The sequence below is a fragment of the Anomaloglossus baeobatrachus genome, chromosome 3, assembly GCF_048569485.1.
Source record: "Anomaloglossus baeobatrachus isolate aAnoBae1 chromosome 3, aAnoBae1.hap1, whole genome shotgun sequence".
In the NCBI taxonomy this organism is placed as follows: domain Eukaryota; kingdom Metazoa; phylum Chordata; class Amphibia; order Anura; family Aromobatidae; genus Anomaloglossus; species Anomaloglossus baeobatrachus.
The window spans coordinates 174313996-174338763 of NC_134355.1; the positions used below are offsets into that span (position 1 = coordinate 174313996).

A 24768-nucleotide genomic window follows, 5' to 3' on the forward strand; every position below is an offset into this window, starting at 1 on the left:
AGCCCAGGCACTCATGGAGACTGGCCCCGCCTCGGTGATGCCGGGTCAACTTCCAATTCCGGAAATTGACTTGACATCACCGAACATCAGAGGTCACTGCAGCCCGGGTCACGTGAAGGGAATGAGTGGACAGTGAATGGACAACAGAAGGTATTTAAAAAAAGCCTTCTGATTCAGCTTTACATCAATGTGGCCATTATGCTTGGTAATGGACCACTTCTTTAAAGGCCCTGTCACACACAGAGATGCATCTGCAGCAGATCTGTGGTTGCAGTGAAATTGTGGACAATCAGTGCCAGGTTTGTGGCTGTGTACAAATGGAACAATATATCCATGTTTTCACTGCAACCACAGATCTGCCAAAGATTTATCTCTGTGTGTGATGGGGCCTTAAGGCTTCATTTGTAGACAAACTGTAATCTGGAGCCATCTATTTTTTTAACACTGAGCTAGAGCAACTAATGTTCCCCAGCGGCCACTTGAGAGACCGTCACTATAGTGTGGAGAGAAGAGCCAACTGGCTGAACTGAATTCTGCACATTATTAATATATAGTATTTTATTTTTTTGTCAGTTTATTAATTATTTTTAATATTTTTGTTAGCTATTTTTAAATTTTATATTTTAAGTATTAAATCAGACCAGCTGCTACTGCTAAAACATCTTACTACAGGGCTTACTGTAACATGTCCTGATATGTAGCAGCTAATCACCACCATATGAGTCACTGCCTATTTTATAAAGTTTCTAAATCCTAGTCTCCTGTTATTCAGCAGTCACTATAATGAGCAGAGATGAGCCTTGATCGTCTGCTATTCTTACTATGATCTCTCCTATAGTTTTTATCTGTCTTTCAACAGGGCTGTGGAGTCTGAGCTCATTTTGGTGGAGTCGGTATAAAATGCACCGACTCAGACTCCTAAAATATATAACAAATTGGGGACAGTAGTGCAATGCAGAATGTGCTGAATATTTTACTAAATAATATTTAGTATAATGCAAAATGTATTGTAGCACAATGTGAACATCAGACATTTAATTATTTGTATGATACAATAATCAAGATATTTAGAACATAAAATATATTTATTGGAATACAACTTTAGAACACAAACTAATGAATTGGAAATATGTAATACAATATGTAATGTATATATATCTTGTGTTATATATATATATATATATATATATATATATATATATAAAATCTACTGTATATTACATAGTGTATTACATATTTACAATTTATTACAGTTTGTGTTCTAAAGTTGTATTCCAATAAATATATTTTATGTTCTATCCAAATATCTTGATTATTGTATCATAAAAATTATTACGGTAAATGTCTGATGTTCACATACACATGTTCATGTATTACAATACATTTTTCACCTAACTATAAGCAATATATGTAGGAGTCGGAGTCGGTGTCGAAGGTTTGGTTTACAGACTCCACAGCCCTGTCTTTCAATCTCTGTGTCTCTTTGCTTCTCCACAATCCAGTTGTTTTTTTTTTTTTCTTTGCACAATCCACTTTTATTTTTACCCTCTTGTTTTTGTTTCTGTACTTGCTCCCTTCTCTCTCACTCACATTCCTAATCTTGTCCTCTTCATTCTTGAAAGTCACGTATGCACCTGATTTGTGTTTAAAAGTCAGATTATTGTATTGATGCAGGTCAGGTGGCCACTGCGATGCCGCATTACATTTGAATTCCAGCCCTATGGCTGACTCTGTAGGCCAGATGGGAACAACCTAAGGGCTGAATGTAGTCCCTGGGCTAGAGAACTGTTCATGACATCATTCCCCAATAGTGAATGGGCCCAGGTGACAGCTTTACGTGAAGGCCATGTTTGTTTCTGGTTTGTGAAAGGGATTGTCCATGACTTGCACTAGATCCTCCCTTTCTTTGTCGCTCCATTGGGAGACCCAGACAATTGGGGTGTATAGCTTCTGCCTCCGGAGGCCACACAAAGTATTACACTTTAAAAAGTGTAACCCCTCCCCTCTGCCTATACACCCTCCCGTGCATCACGGGCTCCTCAGTTTTATGCTTTGTGTGGAAGGAGGCACACATCCAAAGCCACAGCTTCCACCATCTCCGCAGTTCACATCCCGGGCGTAGAAAACTGGGAAGCAGATTTTCTCAGTCGACAGGGCATGGACGCGGGGGAATGGTCTCTTCACCCAGACGTGTTTCGAGAGATCTGTCGCCGCTGGGGAACGCCGGACGTCGATCTCATGGCGTCACGGAACAACAACAAAGTCCGGTATTCATGGCCCGGTCTCAGGATCACAGAGCTCTGGCGGCGGACGCATTAGTTCAGGATTGGTCGCAGTTTCGACTGCCCTATGTATTTCCTCCTCTGGCGATGCTGCCCAGAGTGCTGCGCAAAATCAGGTCCGACTGTCGTCGCGCCATTCTCGTCGCCCCAGATTGGCCGAGGCGGTCGTGGTACCCGGATCTGTGGCATCTCACGGTGGGTCAACCGTGGGCGCTCCCAGACCGCCCAGACTTGCTGTCTCAAGGGCCGTTTTTCCATCTGAATTCTGCGGCCCTCAACCTGACTGTGTGGCCATTGAGTCCTGGCTCTTAGCGTCCTCAGGGCTATCTCAGGATGTCATTGCCACCATGAGACAGGCCAGGAAACCAACGTCCGCCAAGATCTATCACAGGTCTTGGAGGATTTTCTTATCCTGGTGCTCTGGTAAGGGTTTTACCCCCTGGCCCTTTGCCTTACCCACTTTTCTTTCATTCCTTCAATCCGGAATGGACAAGGGTTTATCTCTCGGCTCTCTCAAGGGACAAGTGTCGGCGCTATCCGTATTTTTTCAAAAGCGCCTAGCCAGGCTTCCGCAGGTCCGCACGTTCCTGCAGGGAGTTTGCCACATAGTCCCACCTTACAAGCGTCCGCTGGAACCCTGGGATCTTAACAGGGTGCTATTGGCTCTTCAGAAACCACCTTTCGAGCCGCTGCGGGATGTCTCTTTATCACGTCTTTCGCAGAAGGTGGCATTTCTAGTGGCAGTTACATCGCTCCGTAGAGTATCGGAGCTGGCAGCGCTGTCATGCAAAGCCCCCTTCCTGGTTTTTCACCAGGATAAGGTGGTTCTGCGTCCGGTCCCGGAATTTCTCCCTAAGGTGGTATCCTCTTTTCATCTCAATCAGGATATCTCCTTACCTTCATTTTGCCCTCATCCAGTTCACCAATGTGAAAAGGATTTGCACTCGTTAGATCTGGTGAGAGCACTCCGGCTCTACGTATCTCGCACGGCGCCCCTGCGCCGTTCAGATGCGCTCTTTGTCCTTGTCGCTGGCCAGCGTAAGGGTTCGCAGGCTTCCAAGTCAACCTTGGCTCGGTGGATCAAGTAACCGATTCTTGAAGCCTACCGTTCTTCTGGGCTTCCGCTTCCTTTGGGGCTGAAAGCCCATTCTACCAGAGCCGTGGGTGCGTCTTGGGCATTGCGGCACCGGGCTACGGCTCAGCAGGTGTGTCAGGCAGCTACTTGGTCTAGTCTGCACACTTTCACGAAACACTATCAGGTGCATACCTATGCTTCGGCAGACGCCAGTCTAGGTAGGCGAGTCCTTCAGGCGGCGGTTGCCCACCTGTAAGAGGGGGTCGTTTTCGGCTCTTTTTTATCGAGGTATTCTTTTACCCACCCAGGGACTGCTTTTGGACGTCCCAATTGTCTGGGTTTCCCAATGGAGCGACAAAGAAGAAGGGAATTTTGTTTACTTACCGTAAATTCCTTTTCTTCTAGCTCCTATTGGGAGACCCAGCACCCGCCCCTGTTCCCTTCGGGCTGTTTGTTCTTTTGTGTACACATGTTGTTCATGTCGAATTGTTCTTTTGGTTCATGGTTTTCAGTTCTCCGAACATCCTTCGGATTGAATTTACCTTAGACCAATTTATAAGTTTCCTCCTTCCTGCTTTTGCACCAAAACTGAGGAGCCCGTGATGCACGGGAGGGTGTATAGGCAGAGGGGAGGGGTTACACTTTTAAAGTGTAATACTTTGTGTGGCCTCCGGAGGCAGAAGCTATACACCCAATTGTCTGGGTCTCCCAATAGGAGCTAGAAGAAAAGGAATTTACGGTAAGTAAACAAAATTCCCTTCTTTTCCAGGCGAGACGTCTCTACTGCAGTCACCTTTGCTCTGTTCTTAGCCTTACAACCTTAACAGATCAGTTTTACAATGAGTTTATTGCTTTATAGAACCACATGTAAAGACTTAAGGCCCAGTCATACTAAACAACTTACCAGCGATCCCAACAACGATACAACCTGATGGGGATCGCTGGTAAGTTGCTAGGAGGTCACTGGTGAGATGTCACACTAAGCGACGCTCCAGCGATCCCACCAGCAACCTGACCTGGCAGGGATCGCTGGAGCGTCGCTACACGTGGAAGCATGCTGCGCTTCGTAACTAAGGTAAATATCGGGTAACCAACCCGATATTTACCTTGGTTACCAGCGCACACCTAGCCACAGTACACATAGGGTTAATTACCCGATGTGTACTGCAGCTACATGTGCACAGAGCAGGGAGCCGCGCACACTGCTTAGCGCTGGCTCCCTGCTCTCTTAGCTACAGTACACATGGGGTTAATTACCCGATGTGTCCTGCAGCCACATGTGCACAGAGCAGGAGCCGGCACTGGCAGCTGAGAGCGGCGGAGGCTGGTAACGAAGGTAAATATCGGGTAACCAAGGTAAGGGCTTCTTGGTTACCCGATGTTTACATTGGTTACCAGCGTCTGCAGAAGCCGGCTCCTGCTGCCTGCACATTTAGTTGTTGCTCTGTCGCTGTCACACACAGCGATCTGTGCTTCACAGCGGGACAGCAACAACTAAAAAATGGTCCAGGACATTCAGCAACAACCAGCGACCTCACAGCAGGGGCCAGGTTGTTGCTGGATGTCACACACAGCAACATCGCTAGCAAGTTGTGCATCAGCAGCGATGTTGCTCAGGCTGCTTTCACACATCCGGTTTGAGCAGTGCGGCTCAATCCGGCTGTGAAGCCTATGCAACGGATGCGGTGAAAACACCGCATCCTTTGCATAAGTTTTTTACATGCGGCCGGTCCGGTTTTTGCCGCTTGCGGCATGCTACTGAGCATGTGCAGTGGCAAAAACCGCATGCGGCGGCCGGATGCGTTTTTTTCCGCATCGCGCCGCATCCGGCATCCATAGGGATGCATTGGGAAAAGCGCCACATCGGCCGGATGCGGCGCGATGCGGGTTTTTTTGCCGGAGCAAAAAACGTGCCAGGGAACGTTCCATCCGGCCGCCGCATCGGCTAAATCTGCCGCATGCGGCAAAAACCGGACCGAACGCAAGCCCATGCGGCACAATGCGGCACTAATTAAAGTCTATGCAGGAAAAACGCAACCGGTAGCAAAAAAAAACCGGTTGCGGTTTTCCTGCAAAGTGCCGGATTGTGCCGCATTGCAAAAGCCGGATGTGTGAAAGCAGCCTTAGGGTATGTGCGCACTAGACGTTTTTTTCACGCTGCGTTTTTATGTGCGTTTTTGTCTAAAAAAACGCACCCGCGGCTAAAAAACGCGGCAAAAACGCATGCGTTTTTGCCGCGATTTGGTGCGTTTTTTGCTGCGTTTTTACTCACTGCGTTTTTAATCAGTGCTCAATGCCATTAAAGATTGTTGATGAAAAAAAAAAAAAAAAAGGTCTGATGTCATTTCCTTCTTCAAAATGTTCATTGTATGCAGGAGAGCAGACAGCTGCAGAACTAGTGTATGCAGGAGAGCAGACAGCAGCTGCAGAACTACAAGTCTCAGCATCCTCCATTCACTAGTGTATGCAGGAGAGCAGACAGCAGCTGCAGAACTACAAGTCTCAGCATCCTCCATTCACTAGTGTATGCAGGAGAGCAGACAGCAGCTGCAGAACTACAAATCTCGAAGATAAAATAAACTGTGGGAAAAAGGCGCAAAATAGGGTCTTATCCGGTATAACAGATGGAAAAGTGAATGTGCAATAGAAGCACTCACCTGATGGGGTTGTGCCAGTCACAACTCCCTTAGTAGCACGAAACAAACGTGGAAGGCAGCAGTCCCGCAACAGCAGAGTAGTTTCGGATGATGGGAGAAAAGCAGGTTAAATACCGCGCCAAACCACAGGAATCAGGATGAAAAAGTAATTCTCTTTTCTTTATTTTCACAGGTCTACGCGTTTCAAGGACATATCCGTCCTCTTCCTCAGGACAAATGCAGAGAACACTATATCAATATATAGTGTTCTCTGCATTTGTCCTGAGGAAGAGGACGGATATGTCCTTGAAACGCGTAGACCTGTGAAAATAAAGAAAAGAGAATTACTTTTTCATCCTGATTCCTGTGGTTTGGCGCGGTATTTAACCTGCTTTTCTCCCATCATCCGGAACTACAAATCTCAGCATCCTCCATTCACTAGTGTATGCAGGAGAGCAGACAGCAGCTGCAGAACCACAAAGCTCAGCATCCTCCATCCAGGACTGTATGCAGTTTTTTGCCCAAAAAGAAAAAAAAAATGACATGGGCTTCGCCATATTTTTGTATGCTAGCCGGGTACAGCAGGCAGGTACGGGCTGCCCCCAACCCCCAGCTGCCTATTTGTACCCGGCTGGGAACCAAAAATATAGAGAAGCCCTTTTTTTTAATTATTTCATGAAATAATTAAAAAAAAAAATGACGTGGGCTTCGCCTAATTTTTGAGTCCAGCCGGGTACAACTAGGCAGCTGGGGATTGGAATCCACAGTGCAGGGTGCCCATGCTTTCTGGGCACCCCCACTGCGAATTGCAGTCCGCAGCCACCCCAGAAAATGGCGCTTTTATAGAAGCGCCATCTTCTGGCGCTGTATCCAATTCTTCTAGCTGCCCTGGTGACGGGTGGCTAGCTAGGTAATAATGGAGTTAGGGCTAGCTGTATATTATCAGCTGGCCCTAAGCCCGAAATTCATGGTGTCACGCCAATATTAGACATGGCCACCATGAATTTCTAGTAATGATAAAAAAAAAAACACAACACACAGAAAAATATTTTTATTAGAAATAAAACACAACACAATTAGTGACTCCATCTTTATTGAAATAAACCCCCCTCCGCAGTAATCCTGGGTCAGGGTCCCGCGCCGTCCAATCAGGATCCAATATCATCTGATCGGTTTGCTGGAAGGCAAAGCGATCAGATGATGTGTCAGGATCAAGTGCCTGAATCACATCACACATCAGCTGATTGTATAAAAGCCGGTTATACAATCAGCTGATGCATCAGTAGAAAAAAAAAAAAAAAAAATACTCACTTATGTGCTGTGCTGATCACCGGCAGCTCCTGGAGCGATCGATTGGACAGGAGTCTGATCCCGTCCGATCGCTGCAGCAGCTGCCGGTGATCAGCTGATGAAGTCCCCTGACGGCAGGATCAGCTGATAGCCGGCCGAGCGCGAAGAAGCCGGCGAGACTACGATCAGCTGATGCGTCAGGTGACTGCATCAGGTGATCAGCGCCAGGTCCTGCAAGCAAGGTCCTGCCCCGGGGAGACTGCACACAGCCAGAGCGGCGGTACCGGGAGGAGATGGGAGCGGGCATGGCACCGGGACCCTGCGGACAGGTGAGTATATGACATTTTTTTTTTTTTCTACTGTTCACTTTGGTTTTCGCCGCTGCCTCCACCTCCCGCCCGGACATGGCGCCGCACGGAGCTGACATGCACAGGACGGGAGGTGGAGGCAGCGGTGACGGTACCGGGAGGATTCATGCTTCTGTGTTTACCAACAGAAGGAATCCTCTTCCTGTACACGTCACTGTAGTGCCCACCCCTTGCGTTTATAGCTGCGTTTTTAGTCATAGAAACGCGGCTATATGCGTTTTTCATTGCGTTTTTAACATCTCATTGAATTCAATGAGTGAAAAACGCAGTGGAAAACGCAGAAATAATTGACATGCTGCGTTTTTGTGGTCGCCACAAAAACGCAGCTAAAAAAAAACGCTGTGTGAGGACAGCACTTCTGAAAACCCATTGACATTGCTGGGGAAGCAATGTCACTGCGTTTTCAGCACAAAAACGCGGTAAAAAACGCCGCTAAAAACGCGGCAAAAACGCCTAGTGCGCACAAGGCCTTAGTGTGACGGTACCTTTAGTAATGCTTTCAGTAATCAAGCTTCCCGACGTTTGAATGGTCGGTGCGCTGCTGAAGAAAACTGATTTATCTCACCAATGTTGTACATTGTGGTCTATGTGAAGGCAATGATGTGCAGCATGGTGGAAACATTTAAGGCAACCTTAAAGGGAACCTGTCAGGTCCCCTATGCCCTCCAGCCCAGCAGCATTCATACCTGTCTGCCCAAATTCCCTGCTTTACCAGCCCGGTATAATGCTATTCACATGAATGATTAAAGACCCAACTTCTAAAAGTGTGATGTTCTTATGCGAATTAGGCCTGTGGCTACTCAAAGGGTGTGATAACATGATTTCCACGAGTCGGCGTCACCACCTGCTCCTATAATACTTGCACATGCGTATGGCTCATTTCGGCCTTGTCATTATGTTTCAAAAGCATGGTGGACGCCTCCTGGCTTCATTAGGTGCACTGCGCATGATCAGAAGTTCAGAGGACGGCTCACGTACACATCTCCGAAACCTCCGCTAATGAAGCCGGGAAGTGTACACCCTGCTTCAAAAGCACACTGACATGGCAGACATGAGCCACACACCTGTACGAGATGTCCAGGAGCTTGCGGTGACACAGGCTCATGAAATCATGTTATCACAGAAAGAAGGCAAACAAGTCTGAGGAACTAACGTCTCCATGACTAGGCAAGGCCCTGATTGGCATAGGAACAGCGCAGTTTTTGTGTGTGGTTTTTTTATTTATTTTTTAAGCATTTATATTAGTGAATAGCGTTATAAAGGGCTGGTAATGCAGGGAATTTTGGCAAACAGTTATCAATACAGCTAGGGTTGGAGGGAATAGGGAACCTGACGGGTTCCCTTATCAAGGAGAAATTCTGCCAAAATGATACCTTCATATACAGTGCCTACAAGTAGTCTTCAACCCCCTGCAGATTTAGCAGGTTTGATAAGATGCAAATAAGTTAGAGCCTGCAAACTTCAAACAAGAGCAGGATTTATTAACAGATGCATAAATCTTACAAACCATCAAGTTATGTTGCGCAGTTAAATTTTAATAAATTTTCAACATAAAAGTGTGGGTCAATTATTATTCAACCCCTAGGTTTAATATTTTGTGGAATAACCCTTGTTTGCAATTACAGCTAATAATCGTCTTTTATAAGACCTGATCAGGCCGGCACAGGTCTCTGGAGTTATCTTGGCCCACTCCTCCATGCAGATCTTCTCCAAGTTATCTAGGTTCTTTGGGTGTCTCATGTGGACTTTAATCTTGAGCTCCTTCCACAAGTTTTCAATTGGGTTAAGGTCAGGAGACTGACTAGGCCACTGCAACACCTTGATTTTTTTCCCTCTTGAACCAGGCCTTGGGTTTCTTGGCTGTGTGCTTTGGGTCGTTGTCTTGTTGGAAGATGAAATGACGACCCATCTTAAGATCCGTGATGGAGGAGCGGAGGTTCTTGGCCAAAATCTCCAGGTAGGCTGTGCTATCCATCTTCCCATGGATGCGGACCAGATGGCCAGGCCTCTTGGCTGAGAAACAGCCCCACAGCATGATGCTGCCACCACCATGCTTGACTGTAGGGATGGTATTCTTGGGGTCGTATGCAGTGCCATCCAGTCTCCAAACGTCACGTGTGTGGTTGGCACCAAAGATCTCGATCTTGGTTTCATCAGACCAGAGAACCTTGAACCAGTCTGTCTGAGTCCTCCAAGTGATCATGAGCAAACTGTAGACGAGCCTTGACATGACGCTTTGAAAGTAAAGGTACCTTACGGGCTCGTCAGGAACGGAGACCGTTGCGGTGGAGTACGTTACTTATGGTATTGACTGAAACCAATGTCCCCACTGCCATGAGATATTCCCGGAGCTCCTTCCTTGTTGTCCTTGGGTTAGCCTTGACTCTTCGGACAAGCCTGGCCTCGGCACGGGTGGAAACTTTCAAAGGCTGTCCAGGCCGTGGAAGGCTAACAGTAGTTCCATAAGCCTTCCACTTCCGGATGATGCTCCCAACAGTGGAGACAGGTAGGCCCAACTCCTTGGAAAGGGTTTTGTATCCCTTGCCAGCCTTGTGACCCTCCACGATCTTGTCTCTGATGGCCTTGGAATGCTCCTTTTTCTTTCCCATGTTGACCAAGTATGAGTGTTGTTCACAAGTTTGGGGAGGGTCTTAATTAGTCAGAAAAGGCTGGAAAAAGAGATAATTAATCCAAACATGTGAAGCTCATTGTTCTTTGTGCCTGAAATACTTCTTAATACTTTAGGGGAACCAAACAGAATTCTTGTGGTTTGAGGGGTTGAATAATAAATGACCTTCTGAATAAACTTTTCACAATTTAAAAAAAAAAATAAAAAAAGAAAGAAATAACATTCTTTTTTGCTGCAGTGCATTTCACACTTCCAGGCTGATCTACAGTCCAAATGTCACAATGCCAAGTTAATTCCGAATGTGTAAACCTGCTAAATCTGCAGGGGGTTGAATACTACTTGTAGGCACTGTATATGTCAGAAGGTCACCACTGATTTCCTGAATCAATGGTCCATATAAAGTCCAAAGGCAAATACATTGACTAAAGGGGGCTTTACACGCTGCGACATCGCTAATGCGGAGTCGTTGGGGTCACGGAATTTGTGACGCACATCCGGCCGCATTAGCGATGTTGCTGCGTGTGACACCGATGAGCGATTTTGCATCGTTGCAAAAACGTGCAAAATCGCTCATCGGTGACATGGGGGTCCATTCTCGATTATCGTTACTGCAGCAGTAATGATGTAGTTCGTCGCTCCTGCGGCAGCACACATCGCTATGTGTGACGCCGCAGGAACGAGGAAGCTCTCCTTACCTGCCTCCCGGCCGCTATGCGGAAGGAAGGAGGTGGGCGGGATGTTACGTCCCGCTCATCTCCGCCCCTCCGCTTCTATTGGGCGGCCGCTCAGTGATGTCGCTGTGACGCCGCACGGACCGCCCCCTTAGAAAGGAGGCGGTTCGCCGGTCACAGCGACGTCGCCGGGCAGGTAAGTATGTGTGATGGGTCTGGGCGATGTTGTGCGTCACGGGCAGCGATTTGCCCGTGTCGCGCAACAGATGGGGGCGGGTACTCACACTAGCGATATCGGGACCGATATCGCAGTGTGTAAAGTAGCCTTAAGAATGTAAGTTGTACATGTTAGCTGTGTGACCAGAATTGCTAAGGCTTCATTTACCAAGCTGAGTAAATGGTGTGTATGAATGTCATATGTCCTGAACTGAGGACTGAACCCCATCTTGTCTGGAGAAGCAGGGAAATGCTCCTTAACCCTTTCATCTGATCACTTCTCACCTTTTATTTTCTGTAAAATACGATACTCTCATATGGACTGGCGCTCTAGATGACCACTGCCTAAGCTGACCATAGACATTACCCCAAATGTCTTCAGACAGACGTACGACTGATTCATCTGTAATGTAGACCAAACCTCATTGATCTTACTATTGATAAATCTAGCTCTACACCATGTTCCAAATTATTATGCAAATTGGATTTAAGTGTCATAGTGATTAATTTACTTTTTTTCAATGATGGTATTGTGTCTCAGGGTTCTTTGGATCACTGAACTCAATCTGAGATACCTGTGATAATTAGTTTGCCAGGTAAGCCCAATAAAAGGAAAAATGGATGTTCCACAATATTAAGCAACCACAGTTTTCAATTAACATGGGAAACAAAAAGGATCTCTCTGCTGCTGAAAAGCATCAAATAGTGCAATGCCTTGGACAAGGGATGAAAACATTAGATATTTCACAAAAACTTAAGCGTAATCCTCATACTGTGAAGAGATTTACGTGTTCGTGCTGATAAAGGCAGAATGACGAAGGTTTCTGACAGGCAAGTCCATTGGATTAAGAGAGCAGCTGCTAAAAAGCCATTACAAATCAGCAAACAGATATTTGAAGCTGCTGGTGCCTCTGGAGTCCCTCAAACCTCAAGGTGTAGGATTCTTCAAAGGCTTGCTATGGTCCATAAAGCTACTATTCGGCCACCCTTAACCAGTGCTCACACGCAGAAACGATTGCAGTGGGCCCAGACATACATGAAGACTAATTTTCAAACAGTCTTGTTTACTGATGAGTGTCGAGCAACAATGGATGGTCCAGATGGATGGAGTAGTGGATGGTTGTTGGATGGCCACCATGACCCAACAAGGCTGCGATGTCAGCAAGGAGGTGGAGGAGTCATTTTTTTGGGCCGGAATCATAGGGAGACATCTGGTAGGCCCCTTTAGGCTCTGTGCGCACTGGGAAGTGGAATTTTCTTGAGAAAATTCCGCATGCCCTCAAAGATTACCGCACCCGCGGTAAAAAACCGCGGGAAACCGCACCCGAAAACCGCATGCGGTTTGCCGCGGTTTGCTGCGGTTTTACCGCGGTATTATTCGCGGTATTGCCGCGGTTTTGCCGCGTGCGGGTTGGGATGTGCTTTATTGCATTCAATGCAATAAAGCACATTGAAGGAAAAAAAAAAGTCATTTAATTCTGAGAGTAGATAGACAGAAGAATAGATAGAGGGATAGATAGAGAGATAGATGACAGATCGCTGCATTTCCCACCAGGGCTGTGGAGTCGGTAAGCCAAACCTTCGACTCCGACTCCGACTCCTCAAATTCTCTTGCACCGGCTCCGACTCCGACTCCTACATATATTGCTTATAGTTAGGTGAAAAATTTATTGTAGTACATGAATATGTGTATGTGAACATCAGACATTTAATAATTTTTATGATACAATAATCAAGATATTTGGATAGAACATAAAATATATTTATTGGAATACAACTTTAGAACACAAAAAACTGTAATAAATTGTAAATATGTAATACACTATGTAATATACAGTAGATTACATATATATCTTGTGTGTGTGTATATACACTGTATATATATATTATATATATTACATATTTACAATTTATTAGTTTTTTTGTGTTCTAAAGTTGTATTCCAATAAATATTTTATGTTCTATCCAAATATCTTGATTATTGTATCATAAAAACAATTAAATGTCTGATGTTCACATTGTACTACAATAAATTTTTCACTTAAATATAAGCATTATACTAAATGTTATTATTTAGTAAAATATTCAGCACATTCTGCATTGCACTCCTGTCCCCAATTTATTATATATTTTAGGAGTCGGAGTCGGTGCATTTTATACCGACTCCGACTCCACCAAAATGAGCTCCGACTCCGACTCCACAGCCCTGTTTCCCACGGTCGGCAGTGAGTTCACATTACCAGCCGTGGGAAATGACCGGTAATTACCTCTGCTGCTTTCATTCAGCCTGTCTGTGACAGTCGCGGCTGGATGGAAGCAGCGCTGGACGTCGGACCTGGATTACGCCGGAGCTTTGGTGCGGGAGGGGTTAATAAAATGGTGAACGAGGCTTGTTTGTTTTATTTAAAATAAAGGATTTTTCGGTGTCTGTGTTTTATTCACTTTACTTACGGGTTGATCATGTCAGCTGTCACATAGACGCTGCCATGATCAAGCCTGGGGTTAATGGCGGTGGTCCCTCACCATCATTAACCCCTTGTATTACCTTGCCACCACTGCTACACGGTGGCAAGAAGAGCCGAGGACACGCCGGTATTGTCGCATATTGCATGCGACAGTGCCGGGGCAGCTGCGGCTGATATTCTCGGCTGCGGGAGGGGGAGTGAGGCGGGGGACATTATCCCTGCCCCTCTCCCTCCCCAGCCTGAGAATACCGGGCCGCCGCTGTGTGCTTACCTCGGCTGGACGGTAAATATGCAGCGGAGCCCACGTTCTTTTTTTTCTATATTTCCGTTTTCTTTCTATGTGTGTTCTATGTGTCTATGTGATCTATGTCTGTGATGTCTGTGTGTGTGATCTGTGTGTGTGTTTACTCTGCACGGCTTCCTCTTCCTGTAATGACATCACTTCCCTGCAAAACCGCAAGCAAGTGATGCACATTACCGGAGGTAAACCGCAAAATACCGCAGGGAATAACGCAGGAAAACGCAGTGAACCGCACAGAATTTGCTGCCTGCGTTATTCCCTGCGGGATTTCTTGATTAACATTGAGTCAATGGAGTAAAATCCCGCAGCGATGTGCGGAAAAGAAGTGACATGCACTTGTTTTTGCTGCGGGATTCCCGCAGCAAAACATGCAGCTGTCAAATTCCGCCTAGTGCGCACAGGATTTTTTTTCTCCATAGGATTTGCTGGTGATTCACTGCAGAGATGTTATGAACATTTTCTGCAGCAAAACATGCAGCAAATCCGCGGCAAAATCCGCGAAAAATCCGGTAAGTGCGCACATAGCCTTAGGGTTCCTGAAGGTGTGAAAATGACCTCTTCTAAGTATATAGAGTTTCTGACTGACAAATTTCTTCCATGTTACAAAAAGCAGAAACGTGCCTTCAGAAGCAAAATCATCTTCATGCATGACAATGCCCCATCTCATGCTGCAAAGAATACTTCTGTATCATTGGCTGCTATGGGCATAAAAAGAGAGAAACTCATGGTGTGGCCACCATCTTCCCCTGACCTCAACCTTATAAAGAACCTTTATCATCAAGCAAAATATCTATAAGGATGGGAGGCAGTTCACATCAAAACAGCAGCTCTGGGAGGCGATTCTGACATCATGGAAAGAAATTCAAGCAGAAACTCTCCAAAAACTCACAAGTTCAATGGATGCCAGAATTGTGAAGGTGATATCAAAGAAGGGTTCCTATGTTAACATGTAACTTGGCCTGTTAGGATGTTCTGGATTTAAATAGCTTTTTGTTTCAGTGAATGTGACCTCCTAATACTGCAAATTCCACAAATGAGCAGTTCTTTAAAACATATATAAAATGTTTAGAAACTCCACGGTGCCTAATAATTTGGAACAGTGCATTTTGAGTTTTTTTTCAATTTTGAAGATTATACTGTTATCATCGGGAGGTTTTTTCAATAAAATTCGATGTATACTCTAACGGTGATGACTTTTATTAGACTGACTGTCACTTGCACCGACCATATAGGAAAATCAGAGAAAAATATAATTTGCATAATAGTTTGGAACATGATGTATTTATACATCAAACTTTCCACCAATAAGTTAGCAATGGCCGACTGTTGAATTCCCCCTTCCCCGCAAATGCTAGATGCAAAACAGCCTGAGTAATGTTCAACCGTGGGTGAGTAGACATACGACAGATGAATCTATACACACTCAACATTAAATATGTAACAAGGACAAGCCATAACGTTATGCAAATCGAGGAAGTAGAAGTATGTGTTGCTAAGATCTGCAAACTGATAAAGTGTTAGCGAACCTAGCTCCCAGGCTGTGGCATTTTTGAGGAGCATAAAAGTCAGATTGAAAGGAACTAATTTTTTTTAGCCAAAAGCTATCATAGCGCAGAGGAAGACTGCAATGGAGGCAGGAATTGAGGTCTATCCTCTTCAGTGATGAGTTCCGCTTTTTTTTTTTTTTGGACACAATGATAGCAGGAGATTGGTCTGGAGAACATGTGGGCAATGGCATGAAGAGGCCTTCTTGAGGGAACATCACACCTGTCCTACTCCTGGGATTATGGTGTGGAGTGACATAATGTATAATTTAATTATAATGTAGCCAGACCCCTGTAGCCTCCATTCCATGTACAATAACAGCTCGGTGTTACATTGATTGGTCATGGAACAAGTGGTGTGGTCAGATCTGCATAGTTATTCCACTAGGTATCATGTTCTTGTGCTTCTGTGAGCAGCCTGTTACATAGACACGAGAACAAGGAGTTAAGTGCAAAAAAATAGACAGATTTTATTGGATACAGCAGGTGATCATCCGTTAAAAACACATCAAATCCATAAAGTAACAAGACCAAGGGCTAAGGTCCATAGTACATCAGGGTTAATGGCATACAGTAAACATATGATAATGCGCCCAAATCGGTGCATACATTGAATGCATCCTATCACACAAGTGCCAGAGATGAAATTAACCCTTCAGGGTCACAACCACATCACAGCATGTGCCAAAACATCACTGGTATATCTACCAAGCATTTTTGGGGTGATAGGGGCCAGCCCGGTCACAGGAGCAAAACCTCATAAAAGCGACGTACGTTTCGAAAATTCTGTTTAAATCTTCATCAGGGTAGAGGTATTCTGACCGTTTATCCCGACATTCCGGTTTTAAATACTCGCGCTAGTCGTCAGATGGGTCCGGAAGCTCGCAAACTGCGCATGCGCTGACTCCCAGGTAAGTCCCGCGAGACCGCCGCCGTCATGTCATAATTGCGCATGCGCGGGAGCGGGGGACGCGTCACCATGGCTCCCGCGCAGGCGCGAGACGGCCAGACGGCAGCGATCCAGCAAGGACGAGCATGGAAGCCAGCACACGCGCACAGGGGCCACCGGAACCCACTGAGACTATAGCAATATACAGAAGCGCTGCGTCACAGGTAACAAAGAGTCACAATTTGAGGAGAGTGACAGCCTAAACAGGGATCGTGATGTTATTTATATATCATATGGAAAATCCTTTTCATCTTTATTCATCCATGTGGACATCTTGTCACACTTCCAGCAATGGTGGATTTTATCAAGTTAACCTATAATCACAAAAATATATATAGACTAGAAGGTGGCCCGATTCTACGCATCGGGTATTGTAGAATTTACGTATTGTGTAGTTCATGTATGATTTTTGTTATATATATATATATATATATATATATATATATATATATATATATATATATACATGTGCGTATATTTGTGTGTGCAGCGTTGTCTGTGTGTGGGTGTCTGTGTAGGGCAGTTGTTTGTGGTTCCCAGTGTGTGTGGTGTGTTGTGCAGTGCGCGTGTGTGCGTGTGTGTGTGTGTGTGTGTGTGTGTGTTGGGGGGAGGTGTGCACTTACCATCGTGCTCCATCCCCCATGCAGCGCACTCCCCATCGTGCTCCATCCCCTATGCTGCGCACCCCCATCGTGCTCCATCTCCCATCCTGCGCACTCCCAAACGTGCTCCATCCGCCATGCTGCGCACTCCCAAACGTGCTCCATCCGCCATCCTGCGCACTCCCCATCGTGCTCCATCCCCCATGCTGCGCACTCCCAAACGTGCTCCATCCGCCATGCTGCGCACTCCCAAACGTGCTCCATCCCCTATGCTGCGCACCCTCCATCGTGCTCCATCTCCCATCCTGCGCACTCCCAAACGTGCTCCATCCGCCATGCTGCGCACTCCCAAACGTGCTCCATCCGCCATGCTGCGCACTCCCAAATGTGCTCCATCCGCCATGCTGCGCACTCCCAAACGTGCTCCATCCGCCATGCTGCGCACTCCCAAACGTGCTCCATCCGCCATGCTGCGCACTCCCAAACGTGCTCCATCCGCCATGCTGCGCACTCCCAAACGTGCTCCATCCGCCATGCTGCGCACTCCCAAACGTGCTCCATCCGCCATGCTGCGCACTCCCAAACGTGCTCCATCCGCCATGCTGCGCACTCCCAAAAGTGCTCCATCCGCCATGCTGCGCACTCCCAAACGTGCTCCATCCGCCATGCTGCGCACTCCCAAACGTGCTCCATCCGCCATGCTGCGCACTCCCAAACGTGCTCCATCCGCCATGCTGCGCACTCCCAAACGTGCTCCATCCGCCATGCTGCGCACTCCCAAACGTGCTCCATCCGCCATGCTGCGCACTCCCAAACGTGCTCCATCCGCCATGCTGCGCACTCCCAAACGTGCTCCATCCGCCATGCTGCGCACTCCCAAACGTGCTCCATCCGCCATGCTGCGCACTCCCAAACGTGCTCCATCCGCCATGCTGCGCACTCCCAAACGTGCTCCATCCGCCATGCTGCGCACTCCCAAACGTGCTCCATCCGCCATGCTGCGCACTCCCAAACGTGCTCCATCCGCCATGCTGCGCACTCCCAAACGTGCTCCATCCGCCATGCTGCGCACTCCCAAACGTGCTCCATCCGCCATGCTGCGCACTCCCAAGCGTGCTCCATCCGCCATGCTGCGCACTCCCAAGCGTGCTCCATCCGCCATGCTGCGCACTCCCAAGCGTGCTCCATCCGCCATGCTGCGCACTCCCAAGCGTGCTCCATCCGCCATGCTGCGCACTCCCAAACGTGCTCCATCCGCCATGCTGCGCACTCCCAAGCGTGCTCCATCCGCCATGCTGCGCACTCCCAAGCGTGCTCCATCCGCCATGCTGCGCATTCCCAAACGTGCTCCATCCGCCATGCTGCGCACTCCCAAACGTGCTCCATCCGCCATGCTGCGCCAGCATCAGCCTCTCTACCCGCAGCATCAGCCTCTCTGTCCCCAGCATCAGCCTCTCTGTCCCCAGCATCAGCCTCTCTGTCTCCAGCATCAGCCTCTCTCCTCCCAGCCTCCTCCACTCACAGATCCGATCGCATACACTCACACACACACATTGACGATATTGCACATACGCGCTCATACTCACAACATCCGGAGATACCACATGCTTCTGGCCATGTGATCCTCCGGCAGGTCCTGGAAGGTCACAACAGCACAGTATCGAGGCCGAGAAGCAAGCGATATCGCCGGATGCTGTGAGTGTGTGGATGCGATGTGATGTATGTGTGAGGTGTGTGTGTGAGAGTGAGTGTGAGCCGGTGTACACTGGTAACTATGATACACATCGGGTAACCAAGGGACCTTAGTTACCCGATGTGTATAATGTTTACCAGCGTTCACGGCCTCCGTCAAGATCCCAGCATCGCAAGGTTATGTCTGGCGCTGCTGGGATCCTGACGGAGCCGGTGTAGAAGCAAGCGATATCCCAGGATGTTGTGAGTGTGTGGATGTGATGTGTGAGGTGTGTGTGAGAGTGATCTGATGTGTGTGTGTGTGTGTGTGTGTACTCACCTGGGAATCGGAGCTCCGTGTCAGTTGGGCCAGAGCGAGCGTGCATTGCGTGAGGGGGGCAGGGCCTGCAGAGAGCCGGGGCGAGAGGCCAATCCGTGGAGGGGCGGCGGGGCCATGGCGAGCCCAGCGGCCAATCAGCTTTGTGTCACCGTAAGGACACAATTTTCGAGCATGACAGACAGACAGAATAAGGCAATTATATATATATATATATAGATAAATCTTTCCGGTGTTGGGGATAGATAGACAGAGAAAAAAGTGCATATTAAAAACATTAAAAATGCCACGGATGCAGGTGGTTTGGAAATGAAATTAGTATCACAATCGAGTAAGGAGACAAATGAGACATATGCAACTTATCTATCTGTGTAAGGGTTCATCCGTAAAACTACACATACCCATATACACATGTGCACATATCTTAACTGATGTCACTGAAAGGGTGAATAACTAACGGCCTCGTTGAGACCTCTAGGGATCAGTGTCTAGGGTGACAATCCATTTGGTCTCACATTGTGTTAGGCTAGTTTCACACTTGCGTTGAACGGCATCCGTTGCATTGCGTGATGGATGCAACGGATGTGTTGCATATAGTGGCACAACGGATGCAACGGATGCTGCAAAACAACGCAATTCGTTGTTGTTTTTTTTTTTTTTTTTTTTTTTTTTTTTACAGTTTTACCGTTGGCAGACTATTGTGAACGATCAGCTGATCGCTAACAGTAGTCCGCCGCCGGGTGATCAGCCGCTCACTCACAGTAGCCGGCCGCCGGGTGATCAGCTGATCGTTCGGTCGACGACAATGTGTGCGGGGGCGGGAGCGGGGGGTTGAGTGTGGTGGGTGGAGCCGAGCAGGGCCATGGCTGAGGACGTCAGTGCCGCGGGGACTGCATCGCTGGGGGACAGGTGTGAGAGTGTGAGAGTGATTGTGTGTGTATACATACGGAGTGCGGGGAGGGGGCGGAGCCAAGTAGGGAAGTGTCGGGCTCCCGGCACACGTAACCAGGGTTCATTGGTTACCTGATGTGTACCCTGGTTACGGGTGGAGGGAGCCAGAGAGAGCATGCGCAGTGAAATCCAAAGGATTCCGCTGCTCAAAAAAAGTTACATGCTGCGTTCCTTCCGCCCGACGCAGCGTCAAAATAACGACGCTGAGTCGTCCGGCGGATGCAACGCTGACACTTGCGTTACAGTGTGTCATCCATACAAGTCTATGGAGAATAGCGCAATGTGTTAACGGACTGCGCTATTCTCCATAGTGACGGACTCCGCTGAACGCAAGTGTGAAACTAGCCTTAGATGTTTTTTGAGGTCACCACCCCTGATTTCCCCCCCCCCCCCCACTATGGCCTCAATGCCTCTAATTTTGAGTTTAGAGGGGTCACAGGAGTGGTAAGATCTAAAATGTCTAGGGAGTGTTTTCAAGACACTTGGATCAACCTCTGATTTGGCCGCACCAATATCCCTGACATGCTCCCTGACCCTGATGCGGAGCTCACGGGATGTGAGCCCCACATAGGTCAGGGGGCATGTACACTTAGCAAAATATACCACGTGTGTGGTACCACACGTGATATATTGCTTTATATGGGAGTTCTTTAATCCATCTGATGAATAAAAAGTTGAGCTATGAAGAACGTTGCTGCAGGCTAGGCAGTGCCCACAAGGGACACACCCCTGTATCTGCCCGCGTGATCCAAAAGGATTGGCCCTAGGAGGGACATAGTGGCTCTGTACCAGAATGTCTTTCAGATTTCTGTCCCGTCTCAGGGTCATCATCGGATTCTGGGTAAGTACCTCCGCAAGTATCGGGTCAGTGAATAATACCGGCCAATGTCTCTTCATAATATGGCGCATTGTATCCCATTCCTGGTTGTAGGTCCCAATGAACCTCACTGCGCCATCCTGTTTAGTTTTTTGGGGGTATTGATCAGCAGTTGTGCTCTCGAGGTTCTTTTCGCACGGTTATAGCCAGATTTTATGCTTCTCCTGCTGTACCCCCTGTCACGAAAACTGTCTCGGAGGTCCACAGACTGTGCCTCAAACATGGTGTCAGATGAGAAAATCCGTCTCACCCCCAATTACTGCCCGGTCGGAATGGCGCAAATTGTAGATGGATTATGGGCCGCGGACGCATGCAGCAGCGCATTTATGGATGTCTCCTTGCGGAAAACGTCCGTTTGGATCGACCCCCTATCATCCACCGTAATTAATATATCTAGGAAGTCGATCCTGCATCTGCTGCTCTTGTGGGTCAATTTGATGTTAAATTTGTTGGTATTTAGCTGTCCCATGAACCGATCAAGCTGCTCTGGACTACCCTGGCACACAAAGATGTCATCTATGTAATGCAGCCAACACTGCACTTGGGTGCAAAGCTCGGGGCTCTAGTCGCCAAAAACCAGCCTCTCCCAGTAACCTAGGAAGAGGCCGGAGTACGAAGGCGCACAAGCCGCGCCCTTGGCAGTGCCGCACTGCTGTAGGTAAAAAATGTCCTTTAAATACAAAGAAATTGTGTGACAAGGCAAACCGGAGCAGCTCAATTATCAGTTCGCCCATATAGTCATCCCGACCTGACGTATCGAAGAAGAACCGGACCGCTCTGAGACCGTCTTCGTGAGAAATACATTTCCTAACCACCTGCATCCGTGGCATTTTTAATGTTTTTAATATGCACTTTTTTCTCTGTCTATCTATCCCCAACACCGGAAAGATTTATCTATATATTTGTTTGTGATAATAGGTTAACTTGATAAAATCCACCATTGCTGGAAGTGTGACAAGATGTCCACATGGATGAATAAAGATGAAAAGTATTTTCCATATGATATATAAATAACATCATGATCCCTGTTTAGGCTGTCACTCTCCTCAAATTGTGACTCTTGGTTACCTGTAACGCAGCGCTTCTGTATATTGCTATAGTCTCAGTGGGTTCCAGCGGCCCCTGTGCGCGTGCGCTGGCTCCCATGCTCGTCCTTGCTGGATCGCTGCCGTCTGGCCGTCTCGCACCTGCGCGGGAGCCATGGTGACGCGTCCCCCGCTCCCGCGCATGCGCGATTATGACGTGACAGCGGTGGTCTCGCGGGACTTGCCTGGGAGTCAGCGCATGCGCTGTTTGCGAGCTTCCGGATCCATCTGACGACTATCGCGAGTATTTAAAACCGGAATGTCGGGATAGACGGTCAGAATACCGATGAAGATTTAAAGACAATTTTCAAAACGTACGTTGCTTTTATGAGGTTTTGCTCCTGTGACTGGGCTGGGCCCTATCACCCCACCAATGCTTGGTAGATATACCAGTGATGTTTTGGCACATGCTGTGATGTGGTTGTGACCCTGAAGGGTTAATTTCATCTCTGGCACTTATGTGATAGGATGCATTCAATGTATGCACCGATTTGGGTGCATTATCATATGTTTACTGTATGCCATTAACTCTGAATGTACTATGGACCTTAGCCCTTGGTCTTTTTACTTTATGGATTTTGTGTGTTTTTAACGGATGGTCACCTGCTGTATCCAATAAAATCTGCCTATTTTTTGCACTTAACAACTCCTTGTTCTCGTGTCTATGTATGCTATTGAGTTTGTGCCAATTGTGGGGATTTACATTCCATTATCCCCACATGAAATTACGTTGGGTCCTACGGAGTATTTTTTTTTTAATACATGTGACCAGCCTGTGTGGTCTATATTGCTGGCTTGTGGGCACAGTGGTGATGCTGGAGGACCTCACTGCTGCACCCTACAGGATCTGTAAATGGGGAATAATCTTCTTGCACCCTGTCCTTATTGCTGCCTTTAGGACACAATTTTTATTAAGTTTACATTTTTTTACTGTATTTTCAGGATATGAATAATCCCCTTTTATTCCGAAAAATATTATTCAACCGTACATCCATACATCTAAATTGTAAGTATCGCAGATTTTGTGTTATTTGTCATCCTTGTTTTATGTCCTAGTTGCTTTTCTGATACTGCTGAATATTTCACTGCTTTCATGTGGACAGGGACAAACATTATAGGTATATAAGAGTAATGGCGGCACCCATGCGTACATTGAAAATCATTGATCTTTATTAGCCCGGACATAAAATTTCATCCCTTCCCCTTGAACCTGTGAGCAAAATAGACTCCTACAGTTAGGTCCAGAAATATTTGGACAGTGACACAAGTTTTGTTATTTTAGCTGTTTACAAAAACATGTTCAGAAATACAATTATATATATATATATAATATGGGCTGAAAGTGCACACTCCCAGCTGCAATATGAGAGTTTTCACATCCAAATTGGAGAGAGGGTTTAGGAATCATAGCTCTGTAATGCATAGCCTCCTCTTTTTCAAGGGACCAAAAGTAATTGGACAAGGGACTCTAAGGGCTGCAATTAACTCTGAAGGCGTCTCCCTCGTTAACCTGTAATCAATGAATTAGTTAAAAGGTCTGGGGTTGATTACAGGTGTGTGGTTTTGCATTTGGAAGCTGTTGCTGTGACCAGACAACATGCGGTCTAAGGAACTCTCAATTGAGGTGAAGCAGAACATCCTGAGGCTGAAAAAAAAGAAAAAATCCATCAGAGAGAGAGCAGACATGCTTGGAGTAGCAAAATCAACAGTCTAGTACATTCTGAGAAAAAAAGAATTGACTGGTGAGATTTGGAACTCAAAAAGGCCTGGGCGTCCACGGATGACAACAGTGGTGGATGATCACTGCATACTTTCTTTGGTGAAGAAGAACCCGTTCACAACATCAATGGAAGTCCAGAACACTCTCAGTGAAGTAGGTGTATCTGTCTCTAAGTCAACAGTAAAGAGAAGACTCCATGAAAGTAAATACAAAGGGTTCACATCTAGATGCAAACCATTCATCAATTCCAAAAATAGACAGGCCAGAGTTAAATTTGCTGAAAAACACCTCATGAAGCCAGCTCAGTTCTGGAAAAGTATTCTATGGACAGATGAGACAAAGATCAACCTGTACCAGAATGATGGGAAGAAAAAAGTTTGGAGAAGAAAGGGAACGGCACATGATCCAAGGCACACCACATCCTCTGTAAAACATGGTGGAGGCAACGTGATGGCATGGGCATGCATGGCTTTCAATGGCACTGGGTCACTTGTGTTTATTGATGACATAACAGCAGACAAGAGTAGCCGGATGAATTCTGAAGTGTACCGGGATATACTTTCAGCCCAGATTCAGCCAAATGCCGCAAAGTTGATCGGACGGCGCTTCATAGTACAGATGGACAATGACCCCAAGCATACAGCCAAAGCTACCCAGGAGTTCATGAGTGCAAAAAAGTGGAACATTCTGCAATGGCCAAGTCAATCACCAGATCTTAACCCAATTGAGCATGCATTTCACTTGCTCAAATCCAGACTTAAGACGGAAAGACCCACAAACAAGCAAGAGCTGAAGGCTGCGGCTGTAAAGGCCTGGCAAAGCATTAAGAAGGAGGAAACCCAGCGTTTGGTGATGTCCATGGGTTCCAGACTTAAGGCAGTGATTGCCTCCAAAGGATTCGCAACAAAATATTGAAAATAAAAATATTTTGTTTGGGTTTGGTTTATTTGTTCAATTACTTTTGACCTCCTAAAATGTGGAGTGTTTGTAAAGAAATGTGTACAATTCCTACAATTTCTATCAGATATTTTTGTTCAAACCTTCAAATTAAACGTTACAATCTGCACTTGAATTCTGTTGTAGAGGTTTCATTTCAAAT

The 24768-nt window shown here is 46.8% G+C and overlaps 1 protein-coding gene across 1 annotated transcript in view; it reads left to right on the forward strand.

Moving 5' to 3' along the window:
* TMEM87B (transmembrane protein 87B) overlaps positions 1 to 24768 on the forward strand; it is a 101621-nt gene that overhangs the window by 3495 nt on the left and 73358 nt on the right. Inside the window, exon 2 of the mRNA XM_075339590.1 lies at positions 22892 to 22955. Coding sequence (XP_075195705.1) covers positions 22892 to 22955 — 64 coding nt within the window. The remainder of the gene's footprint in view (positions 1 to 22891; positions 22956 to 24768) is intronic.